At 40.0% G+C, this 12819-nt stretch overlaps 1 protein-coding gene across 5 annotated transcripts in view; it reads left to right on the forward strand.

Moving 5' to 3' along the window:
• The window catches only part of unm_hu7910 (un-named hu7910), a 36536-nt gene that overhangs the window by 5404 nt on the left and 18313 nt on the right, over nt 1-12819 (forward strand). For 2 of the 5 annotated variants that reach the window (XM_063206587.1, XM_063206586.1), the window contains exons 2-8: nt 207-374; nt 1270-1338; nt 3475-3534; nt 4132-4188; nt 4281-4319; nt 8020-8055; nt 8546-12797. In XM_063206587.1, coding sequence (XP_063062657.1) covers nt 207-374; nt 1270-1338; nt 3475-3534; nt 4132-4188; nt 4281-4319; nt 8020-8055; nt 8546-10548 — 2432 coding nt within the window. In that variant the 3' untranslated portion in view covers nt 10549-12797. Of the gene's footprint in view, nt 1-206; nt 375-1269; nt 1339-3474; nt 3535-4131; nt 4189-4280; nt 4320-8019; nt 8056-8545; nt 12798-12819 lie in introns of those variants that run through there. The other 3 variants (XM_063206590.1, XM_063206589.1, XM_063206588.1) reach the window with 2 other exon arrangements.

Consider the following 12819-nt stretch of genomic DNA (forward strand, 5'->3'; position numbering starts at 1 on the left):
AAAACAAACTTTACCTCCAAAGTGTAGATGTTCATCACGACTACAGCACAATTGTGACTCGAGGTACACATGGGCTGACATTTTGCTTGACAGCGTTGCCTGTGGACGAGGTTTCAGGATGGTGTGTAATTGACGTGCTCGTGGTGTTGTCAGCTGCTCAGTGTCTTATGATTGTGGTCGTGTGTCTTTGTGTCTTTGCTCCACAGAGCCGGCCGCAGCTCCACCACCGCCTCCCCCGCCTGCTGCCAGTAAGAACGGGAAGAAGTCAGAGGGGAACTCCATCTTCAGCTGGATCTTTATCTTGGCCCTTCTGGGCGTCTGGACTGGGGTCGGAGTGGTTTGGTTCGACCTTGTTGACTACGACACGGTTGTAGGTATGCCTCATTTCACCAGATCATGTCATTTCATGACGCTCTTCACCCAGCAAACAGACCAGCGTGAAGCAAAAAAGTCCATTCTTAGGAGCTTGTTTCAGTTTGTTGTAATTCACAGGCAGATATTCTAAATGATATAATTATGTCTTGGCTTTGTCAAGATATTTCAGTGAAGCTGGTAATTGTTTTGCTTTTGACTTGTGACCTTTTGACCTTTTCTAACTCTTGGTTCAGGGCGAAACTTTATGTACATGTAAATGCAGTCTCAAGTTCCTGTTAAAATGTTCAATGTCTTAAAATAGTGATTATTCCCTGTATTGATTTTAGGGGAAATCTTATTTATTTCTGAGATAAATATAACTATTGACAAACTATTTATGTCTGGAAAAGCCCAATGCAAATGACTGATGTTTTGGTTTGGAGCTCTATTTATAGTAGGTGGTATTCAAGCAAGGACACCCCATTCACTCAAAAGCTTAAAATAACTTGTTGGACTGGGTGACTTTCTCATGTGTCAAGTACAGCATATCAAACTACACCACCATACGTTTATTACATTCAATATTAAGCTTGTTTAATCCTAAAGCGTATTCAGTTTCTTTAAGCGACAGCCCAGTAGCCTGGAGCGCCAGACTAAAATATGAAAATTTGAGTCTGGAATCACTTGGGTTAGATAGCTGAGGGTGATACTAAACTGTGGGTGGTACTAAACCGTTGTTGTTAATAATGTTGTAATGTGGCAATCTTAAAAGGATCAGGGCTAGACCACCTCACCATTCAAAAATATTACTGCTTGCTAGGCAGGTTCATGTAGTTTGCTAGTCTATCAGTTACACTTAATGCCTTGCCGTCATATGTGCATGTACATTAGGATCTCTTTTGTGCTTCTCCATAGGTTCACTTTCCCCTTACGATGTTGATGGAGATGGACGTGTGGGTCTCGAGGACGCCAAAGTATTACTTGGTCAGTTATCTGTCTTTCTTTCTCTCCTTCATTCTCTCTTTCCTTCTTTCCTCCTCTAACTCTTCCCTTCATCTTTCATACCATAGTCTAAAATCGTTGTCAGTCTGTCCACCTCTTTCATCAACTGAAACACTATAGAGCTGTTAATATGTACACAAACTGAATTGCAGCTAAGCAAACTTGTCACCTGCTCGCAAGGCCTTATACTTATAGTCAACGCTAACTGCTACGCTGCTTCCTGTTAATTGTTTTTGTGTCCAACAGATATAAGAGCAGCAAGGATTAGCTGTAGAAGTGTTTTCATCAATCTTTCTCATTTTGTTCACATGTCTGCATTTCTCTAATGTTTACATTCAAAGCAGACAATCCATGTTGCTCTTGTAACATGTTGTCCCATGTTTGCTCCCCCCATCCAGCATCAACCTTCTCCAATGTCCTCTCCTCTTCTGTCTGTCCAATGTGCCATCTCCCCTCTCACCTCTCCCCTACTCGCTTCCTTTGTCCTTTCCTCTTCCCCCCCCCTCCTTTGCTATTCCTGTGCTTGTAGGCTTGACCGATGAAGGCGATGATGTTTTAGCTGAGGATGGCTTATTGCACAGCATCTCGCTGTTTCTCTCCATAGACATTGGTGTTGCCACAGCGACAGTGGAGGATGGAGTGACAGTGAGGGTAGCAGAGAAGGGTGCGGGTATGTCAGGAGTGCCCAGGGTTTGGCTATTGACAAGGGGGAGGGGGTGGGGGAGAGGGCAGGAGCAGCTTTGTTAGCATGGCAAACAATTGATGTGAAAGGGACATTATTTATTGATATTTGCTTAATATTTGCCAGTATGTTGCACAGATTGTCAGTCATTTCACCTGCAGTAATCCCCAAAAAACACTGGCACAGACACAAACAGTATCTCACAAAAGTGATTACACCTTTCACAAATTGAAGAAAAAACAATAGCTACTCCACATTTTTTTCAAGGGACAGTACTACAGGACTGAGAGTTTCCCATTGTTTCAGTAATCAATGTAGTAGTGCCATGAAAGATCAGCAATACATTTTCCTGATGGCATGCAGTCCAAGAAGATGAATATCTGAAACCACGTCCTGTGTTAGTACAAGAATGTTTGTGTACCACTGACAGTGTTTTAGGTGCTGTTTCCACGTAGCTGGATATTTTTATATGTGGATATTTTTTTCTCCTGCTTGTATTGGCTTTGCATTGGTTTTGGCCTTCCGTTTCCACGTAGCAGATATTTAAAAATCCAGGTATAAAAAGCAGGAGAAAAAAATATCCTGTTTGGGGGGCTGAAACGCATTTGTTACAATGGAGGATTTTTTTATCCACATGTTGCGTTTACACCTAGCAGGAGAAAAAAATACCCTGCTAAAAAAATATCCTGCTACGTGGAAACAGCACCTTAGACCCGTGGAAATATATGGCACATTTCTTTATCTTTATCAATATGTTTAGTTTAACTGCAGATTTGAGTCTGGTCATGCAATTTCAATCTTCTGTGCTTGTTACACAATTTGAGTTTGATATGGATAGGGTGTACTCGATTTTGTGAGATCCTGTATGTCCACAACATACATGTAACTCGCAACACATCTCACCATGAGTATAAATTGGCCTTTAGGAGAATGTTGGAGTGCCTTTTTGAAATGGTTGTAAATGGGCACACCTACGTGTACGGGATATCTAAATTCCCAAAGGACAATCAACTACATGACCTTAGCTGATCTATTGATGTATACAGATTTTTTTCCTCCTAGTATTTAATTGCGTTCTATGTATGCAATAGCAAATCTTTGGATAGTACCAGAGCATGCCAAAATGTAGATTTACTCAGGATGGAAACATTTCCACACCCTTTAGTACTATCAGGTAGCCATTTCGTTTCCCAGACTGTTACGTTTTTGTCTGGCAGGGGTGTAAACATATCCGTAAGCTCATTGTTCATGCAACAGTACTCTGCTGGAGAGGTCAAACGGGCATCCTATTACTTTGCATATGTTCCGTGGCCAAAGGGCAGTGGGGTGTTACTGCAATCACCATCTCATTTTCCCTTTTATACAGGATGGCTGCACTGCAACTTTCTATGTTGTTTTTAATCTTCTCTTTTTCTCTCTCAAACTCAAAATGGCAGACAAGAAAAAGGCAATCAATGTGGCTATTCCCAAAAAAGAAAAGACAGTGAGACTGCAAGGTATTTGTGTGTCTTCTTAGCTTTTGAGTTGGTTAATTTGTGAGAGGAGTGATGCATGGGGCTTCTTCAGAGGCTTTATGGCTTATCTGAGTTGCATTCAATGTCATGTAAAGACAGAATAAAGCACAGAATAAACTTGAAGTAAGGCGACATTCTGCATGGAACTTTATGCATTGGTTTAGCTTCCTCTACCTATAAGAGATACTTCAATAGCTGTTTGGCCTTTGTTGACTTGTATTTTAATGCTTTTTACGGTATGTTTGCAAGCTATTATCTTCAACAAAAGAGTCTGGATACAGCTGTAAGCGATACATGATTTCATTTAAGATAAACTTATCAACTTGAAGGCTACTTTCAATCTATGGTCCCACTGATTTGGTTTTTAGGCCAACCTTTTGATTTGCTTTTTTTTCAAGAAGGTGTCTGGGTTGACTTTTATGCAAGTCTTTTACGTAGTACTCACGGTTCCTAATGACTGCACAGGAAGCATAGATGAACAATACTTCTATATTTGTATGTCTTTTCATGTGTGCATACTATGGTCATAATCTTTTGCATCTGAATGCATTTCTTTTATTTTCCAACTCTCTTAATAAGCGCCCCCTGAGAAAACGGTAGAGGCTATTAAAAAAGAGAAGAAACCGAAAGAGAAAGGTATATTTTCATCTGCGTGTCATACTTAAAAGTGGCTATGAGGTTGTGAATGTGTAGTGATGAGCCGCCCCTGTTGTCTTTTCTATGCTAAGAAACTATTGCTGAGGACTCGCCTGACCTTGACCTTGAAGGTATTTTTGCATCCGTTACAGAAAATATTGACTTTTCCCGAAACTGCATAGAAACTGTGAATGCATGGTCTTGTCTACAAATTTCGACTGCAGTACCGTTCTCACCTTGGTTGTTGCAAGATTTGGTCTTGGTTATTCAAGTTGATTGCTATAAAATGATGTGCATTTGAGTTTGAGAGACACTAACAGAAAATGTTCTGTTTTGGACTAAAGCAGGCTATGACACCATCAGGGTAATATCAAGAGGGCCTTCCTGCCACTTTTAACATGCAGCTCCATTGCTCTCGCTACCCTTGACTTGTCAGTTCCAATGAGCTGTTTTTTTGGTACAGTTCCTTCCAGTGGTGTAGTCTACTTTTTTATGGTAGGTATACTGTATATTTGAGCATTTTTTGAAGTGGGTATACTGTATGTATTTGTGCTATTCAAAACAATGGATCAATCAATTTAAGTGGGTATACTGAAATCCCTGAAATTTAGAAGTGGGTATACTCCGTATACCCGCGTTCTACATAGACTACACCACTGGTTCCTTCCGAGATCCTGGCTATTCTAAAGGGGACATTGTTTGCTTACATTACAATGTCTTGACATACTACAAATATCATCCCCAAAGTTATGCAACATCAGCAGATACCTTACAATATAACAGTAACCTTTTGGGGTGATCTTTGGAGTATGTCAAGATGCTTTTTAGATGCGTTCACGCATCTTTATATGAGGCTTTGTCCGTCCGTTGGTCCGTCCGCCGTGACTCGTTTTCCCAATCATTGCTGCTTCAAACTGCTTCAAAGTGATAATAAACAACTGAATTATGATTGTTTTGCTCTTCTTGAACTCTTGGGATCATATCTGTCCGTAGCATTTTTTGGACGGATCGTTGTCCGCCTGTCGGACTTGTTAAAAATGTAAACAAACCATGCCCCCATTAGAATGACCAGGATCTTGGAAAGGGTTGAACCAAATTGTCATTGGGTGGTAACGTGAGCAGAACAACTGCATGTTGTTGAAATTGGCTGGAAATCGCCTTTGAATGATTGTTCCTGTGGTGTGTCTTGATCACTAGAAGGATATTAGTTCATATCTCTGGTGTAGCCCATTCAGTCAAAATGAATGCTACTTCATGTGTGACTTTGCCGTGTTGTTGTCGTTCTTTTTGTCGATCTGTATCTTTCCAGCATGCTTTTCACAGACTTGGTAAGCTGTAAACATCCATTTCACTTGTGTTGTGAAATTGAAGCTTGTACAGTTGCACTGATATGAAAGAGAGGTCTGTAGGTGTAGCTATGATGGTCTGTAAAGAGCGTTCTCTCTCCAACAAACTTCTCGCAGTTGCCTTTTCTGTTTGAATGAATAACATCACTTGAATCGAACCAATGAGATGGATTGTATTTCATGTGAAATGCTGTTAGCACATTCCCTTTTCTGTGCCGTTACAGCAGCATTTGGTGAGCTTTGCACTGGTTAGCCTACACCTCTTCTACCGGTCACTAAGGGTATTTTCACACCTAGACCTCCGAGTCCTCAGTCCTCTCTAAGTGGACCAGAAAACGAACTGACAGCAAAAGCACTCAGTTCTGTTTTTGTTCATATAGTGAATGTATTACAAAAAAACGGCTGCTCTTTCTGGTTCCGTTAAGCTTTTATAGTGTGTCAGTCCTCTTTTTGGTGTAGTAGATAGTTCGTTTAATTTAATGGTCTGAAGAGTGAGCTCTGTATTTAATATACTTGTGCCAGAGTAGTTGACGAATTCAGCAGCAAATATATAATGGTATCAGATATGTTCTGTCAGTGCAGATGTCTCTGTGTGGAGTGTTGCGCTTTTTCGCATGTCATAAATGAATGAGCTGAGATACCTAAAAGTGGGCTAATCCACATTGTTTGAGCGCTAACTAATACCTACTGTATATACAGTGCCCTCCATAATTACTGGCACCCCTGGTTGAGATGTGTTAAAAGCCTTAAAATAAATTCAGTGTTTATTGGAGAAGAATACTGTCACACTGAAAATTGTAGGAAAATGTAGCCTTCAACTCAAATGAATTGTAAGAAAATAAAAAAAATCCCTGACTAAAAAATATTTATTTTTCATTAAATCACCTGTTCCACAATTATTGGCACCCTTAACAATTCCCAGGAAATAAATATAATTGAAGCATTTCTGTCATTTCTACAGTAGTTTACAAAGTTTACCAGAGTATGTAGGAACATTTAATTAGTAATTCATCACTTCCTGTTTCCCTGGGGTATAACTATGACGTGACACCGAGGCCATTTCTCTTATCCACTCTTAAACATGGGAAAGACAAAGGAACACAGCATACAAGTGAGGCAGATGTGCGTCGACCTTCACAGGTCAGGCAGAGGCTACAAGAAGATTGCCACTCAACTGCAGCTGCCCATATCTACTGTGAGAGGAATAATTAAGAAGTTCAAAACAACTGGAACAGTGGTAAACAAGCCTGGACGAGGACCCAAGTTTATTTTGCCACCACGCACAGTGAGGAGGATGGTAAGAGAAATCAAAATATCTCCAAAGCTCACTGTTACAGAATTACAACAAATGGTAGCATCCTGGGGTCACAAAGTCTCCAAATCAACCATCAGGCGCTGTCTACACGCCAACAAGCTGTTTGGGAGGCATGCACGGAGAAAACCTTTCCTCACCCACAATCATAAACGCAAACGTCTGGAGTTCGCCAAGCGGTATTGGGGCTTCAACTGGGACCGTGTGCTTTGGTCAGATGAGACCAAGATTGAGCTTTTTGGCAACAAACACTCTAAGTGGGTCTGGCGTGCCACGAAAGATGCGCATGCTGAAAAGCACCTCATACCCACTGTGAAGTATGGGGGTGGGTCAGTGATGCTGTGGGGCTGTTTCGCTTCCAAAGGCCCTGGGAAGCTTGTTAGGGTGCATGGCATCATGAATGCTTTGAAATACCAGGACATTTTAAATCAAACTCTGTTGCCCTCTGCCAAAATGCTGAAGATGGGTCGTCACTGGGTCTTTCAGCAAGACAATGACCCTAAACATATGGCCAAATCTACACAGAAATGGTTAACCAGACACAAAATCAAGCTCCTCCCATGGCCATCTCAGTCCCCAGACCTCAACCCCATTGAGAACCTGTGGGGTGAGCTGAAGAGGAGAGTACAGAGGAGAGGACCCAAGTCTCTGGATGATTTAGAGAGATTCTGCAAAGAGGAATGGCTGAAGATCCCTCTTTCTGTCTTTTCCCATCTTGTGAAACATTATAGGAGAAGCTTAGGTGCTGTTTTGTTGGCAAAAGGGGGTTGTACAAAATATTAACAACAGGGGTGCTAATAATTGTGACACACATTATTTGATGTCAAATAATTATTTCTTTATGTGGGATTTTTTCCCCACTGAATAAATGCACTTGTATTGAAGGTTGGATTTTTCTCTTTTTTTCCATTAAGGTCCCATATTATTTAGAGAAAAATAATAATAATTGGAAGCTAAAAAACACATCTCAACCAGGGGTGCCAATAATAATGGAGGGCACTGTATAGCCCATAACCTGATGTCATTTAACATTATTTATAGTTTGAATCCATTAAGGTTTATACCCATTTAGTAATTAATATGTCTCTCAATTCTCACATAAATAATGCATTTTATTTAACTAATTAGAGCTGTATAGAAATGGCCGTAATAAGGCACTTTTACCCTTTACAGATGAAAATCTCAGTCTGCCAGCCTACAGAGCCAAAGGTAGTACTTGCACTCTGTGAATTGATGTGTGAAATGCATGGTATTGCTGCATAATTGTGATTTAATTTGAGGCTGTTGTTTTTCCTCAGTCCAAAAGAAATGTAGTGTGTGCTTTTGTGTGGTGCCTCTAGAATGTAGCCTTGAGTTTCTAACCCAATCAGTCCCTTTGTGGTAGCTATTTATGCATCCATTGTATTCGACATTCATTATAGATGGCATAGCTGACAAGCTAACAAGAAGATCCTTTGCCTAAATAATTGCCTGTTTTGGATGTTTCCACGAATAGTCTTTGTTAGTTGTGTTTTACCCATCTCTCTTGATTGGTAGCTATTACAATGCGCATGCGAGTTCTGTTAAGAGGCCTGTTTGCGGAATTGCTATAAAAACATTTTTGAGCTCTAAACATGTCTAGAGAGCATGCTGATGTCAACCATGCTAATGTCACCCAGTTCAGTTGACAACTGTGAAATCAGTGTTTCCTTGTTCTCAGAACGTATAACCAAAAACCTTGGGCGTAAACTGAAGTCCGCACTAAAGGAGCAGCTAAGAATGATTCACGAGAAGATCGAAGCTAAAAAAATTGCTAAAATGGCTCTAGCTGAAGTACGCACCATATTGGCCCAAGAGGAGGAAGAGAGACTCGCAGCTCGAGCTCTAGAGCTGAAGACACAAGAAGCTGTCCTGAAAGAAAAGGAAGGAAAAGAGAAGGCGGAGAAGGAGAAATCTGAAAAGGAAAAAGTGGCCAAGGAGGCTGCAGAGAAAGAAAGGTTAGCTAAGGAGAATGCAGAGAAAGAGAGGTTAGAGAAGGAGAAGGCTGAAAAAGAGCAAGCAGAAAAAGAAAAGATTGCTAAAGAGAAGGCCGAGAAAGAGAGACTTGCTAAAGAGGAAGCAGAAAGAGAGAGATTAGCTAAAGAGAAAGCTGAAGAGGAGCGCTTAGCTAAAGAAGAGGCGGAAAAGGCGAGATTAGCTAAGGAGAAAGCAGAAAAGGAGAGACTGGCGAAAGAGGAGGCTGAAAAAGAAAGGCTTGCCAAAGAGAAAGCTGAAAAGGAGCGTTTAGCTAAAGAACAGGCAGAGAAAGAGAGAATTGCCAAAGAACAAGCAGAGAAAGAACGGTTAGCAAAGGAGAAGGCTGAAAAGGAGAGATTGTTAAAAGAACAAGAAGAGAAAGAAAGGTTGGCTAAGGAGAAAGCTGAAAAGGAGCGCTTAGCTAAAGAACAAGCTGAGAAAGAGAGAATGGCAAAAGAGAAAGCAGAAAAAGAGCGCTTAGCCAAAGAGCAGGCTGAAAAAGAAAGGATAGCTAAGGAAAAGGCGGAAAAAGAGAGACTTGCAAAAGAGCAAGCAGAGAAAGAAAAACTTGCCAAAGAAAAGGCTGAAAAGGAGAGACTAGCCAAAGAACAGGCAGAGAAAGAAAAACTAGCAAAAGAGAAAGCTGAGAAAGAACGCTTAGCTAAAGAACAAGCAGAGAAGGAAAGGCTAGCCAAGGATAAAGCTGAAAAGGAAAAACCTGCTAAAGAATCAGCGGAGAAGGAAGGGCTAGCCAAGGAGAAAGCTGAAAAGGAAAAACTTGCTAAAGAACTAGCAGAGAAGGAAAGGCAAGCAAAGGAGAAAGCAGAAAAAGAAAGACTAACAAAAGAACAAGCAGAAAAAGAGAGGATAGCCAAGGAGAAGGCAGAAAAGGAGAGACTAGCCAAAGAACAGGCAGAGAAAGAAAGGCTTGCGAAGGAGAAGGCAGAAAAAGAGAGACTAGCTAAGGAAAAGGCAGAAAAAGAGAAAATCGCTAAAGAACAAGCAGAGAAAGAGCGGCAAGCAAAGGAGAAAGCAGAAAAAGAGAGGATAGCCAAGGAGAAGGCAGAAAAGGATAGACTAGCCAAAGAACAGGCAGAGAAAGAAAGGCTTGCGAAGGAGAAGGCAGAAAAAGAGAGACTAGCTAAGGAAAAGGCAGAGAAGGAGAGACTAGCCAAAGAACAAGCAGAGAAAGAGAGGCTAGCTAAGGAAAAGGCAGAAAAAGAGAGGATAGCCAAAGAGAAGGCAGAGAAGGAGAGGCTAGCTAAGGAAAAGGCAGAAAAAGAGAGAATATCCAAAGAACAAGCAGAGAAAGAGAGACTAGCTAAGGAAAAAGCAGAAAAAGAGAGACTAGCTCAGGAAAAGGCAGAAAAAGAGAGACTAGCTCAGGAAAAGGCAGAAAAAGAGAGACTAGCCAAAGAGAAGGCAGAGAAGGAGAGGCTAGCTAAAGAACAAGCAGAGATGGAAAAACTTGCAAAGAAGGCAGAGAAGGAGAAATTAGTGAAGGAAAAGGCAAGCAAAGACAAAGCTGAGAAGGAAAAACCTGCTGAAGAGAAGGTGGGCAAAAAATCAGATAAGGACAAGGCAGAGAAAGACAAAAATAAAGACGATCATAAAGGAAACGAAAAGAAGGGGAAGGGTGCCAAGGAAGAAAAGCTTAATGTGCGCGATCTTTTGAAACCATCCAAAAAATCTGAAAGCAAAAAATAGGCCCTTGGAGAGAACAATCGAACCTTCACAGAGCTAGCCTATCTAATGATGGTGGAACTGGGCCAAGGGGCAGTATGGGATACCACAGACCCTTGAAATGTTCTTTTATCTTCTTGGGAGGTTTTTAAGTTATTGGTTTGTTCGTAGCCTATCATGAAAAATTGAAAAATGAACGTAAAAAGGTGAATTTTACCTCACATCTACACATCATAGCTTTTTCTTTTGATACTCCAGGCTTTCTCATAGCTGATACTATGACTTGATCAACACAGCGGAATGACTTAAGAATATCATAATGTTCTGCTGTTGACCTGGTCTCCTAGTGGAAATATGAACACACATTTGCCTCTAGAGGAGAGGCTGCATCAAACTTAATAGTCTTTACACATTTGGTGAATCATCACATGTAGTGGGTCATACGTGCATGGCTCATGGGGATGATATCTGTTGTGAGGAGTGTAAACAGTGGAGTGCCACAATATGTAGGCCTACATTTTCAATAGTTGTCCAGTAGCTGTTCAAATAGCCTATTAAGGTAGTTGTAGCCCTTGTAAAAAAATGTGTGAACATTTGGGCCTGTTCAGATTAAATTAATTTATTAGTGTGTGTCATCTGTAATCTTTTATTGGATGGTGCATTTGTACAAATTTTGGATAGCATTTTTTGAAAGCTACCTAGAGACTGCCGTACTTCTCAGCCATTTGGAGTTGAGTGTGTTAATGATATCACTGTATTGTGATTACAAACAAACAAACTTAATCTTTCTCACCGTGCCTCTTTGTAGTACAGTGAAGTCTTTTTGATTTAGGGGTTTTCATGAGCATGTTATGTGTGGAAAAAGTTAATTCCACCACAGTAGCTGACATGATTGACTCTGTCAGGTAATTGGGTGTTTTTACTGACATACAGTGTTGTAAATTGTGTCTGTAATAGTGTACATATTACTTCTTTTTTTAGCAATCTGAATTCCTCTTGAGTAACTTACTTCACGATAAAGGTTAAGGCTTCACCATATCAGATAGTTGTGAAACCAAACGGCAGTGGTAGGAAGTATGGCAGTGTCAGCAGTGTAAATACAGTATGATATGAATGTGACTTGTGGAGTGAATCTCATTGCAGCTTAAATTGACATTGGGATTTTAGAGAGTTCTAAGTTCTTGGACAATTTTATCAAATATGTGTTATTTTTTCTGAGAGATTATATAATATAATATAAACAAATGACTTTAAGGTATTCCTTTGAATGCAAATTAAACTCTGCAGTTGGCCTATTTGCCAGCTAAGAATGGAATAAATGTCACAATGTGCTGAGCCTTGTGGTATCAGACCACTGTATAAAGTAATGAACATGATGGAAATGCATTTTTTAAAGGAGAACTTGGAAAGACTTGTGAATTCAATTAGATGATTCTTGAATGATTGTGGTCCTCATTTTTAATAAGAAGGTAGAGAATGCGCGCACATCAGTGGCACAGGTGCTGGACAAAATAAAGTACTGTAACTGAAGTAAATGATAGAAGTCCGCAACACTGTTGATGCCCCCAGTGATTTATTTGCACGATGTTTCGGACCTTAGTCCTTTTTCATTTTTAATGAAACTTATGGAAACAAAACCTTGCTTTACACCTTAATGCCACATCACATTCTACTTTCATAATAATATACATTTATACTATAAACTCTACACATCATAGTTTACATACAATATGTCAAACATTTTATTTTTCATTTTGACATTAAATTTCATTTGAAATGTACTGTGCTTCATATAACCTGATTGCTCAGGACGGTATTTATAAAACATTTTTTTTCAGTATGAGTTACTTGGAGTAGAGTTAGGCGTCCTCTCTTTGGTTATTGATCTTGAAGAATCCTGTGCCATGTCATGAGTGTTGTACTTCATTTCAAAAGCAATCTGGTGCTACATCTTAATGTTTTCAGGGGGATGTACATACGTCCCATTTTTATATCGTGTTGAGCTTTAGCCACCTCTGTCCTTTGAGCCACTTTATGAGCATGTCTCCCTTGAATATCTTTTCATGTTCATACCTTTTTCATTTTCATTTTCTTTTCCCACTTTTCTTTTTTCTTTCTTTTCATTTTGTCTTATTATTACCTTATGTGTGTGTTTGTCAATAGACCAATGATACACAACATGTCACATGATCTGAAAACAAGACTCAGTCTGCAGATATTTGATTTAAATGTATGTAATGCAATAAAAAGAAACGTCTTGACAATGTACTGTACTATGCAGATTCTTTATTTTCC

The sequence above is a fragment of the Engraulis encrasicolus genome, chromosome 9 (genome assembly GCF_034702125.1).
Source record: "Engraulis encrasicolus isolate BLACKSEA-1 chromosome 9, IST_EnEncr_1.0, whole genome shotgun sequence".
NCBI lineage: Eukaryota > Metazoa > Chordata > Actinopteri > Clupeiformes > Engraulidae > Engraulis > Engraulis encrasicolus.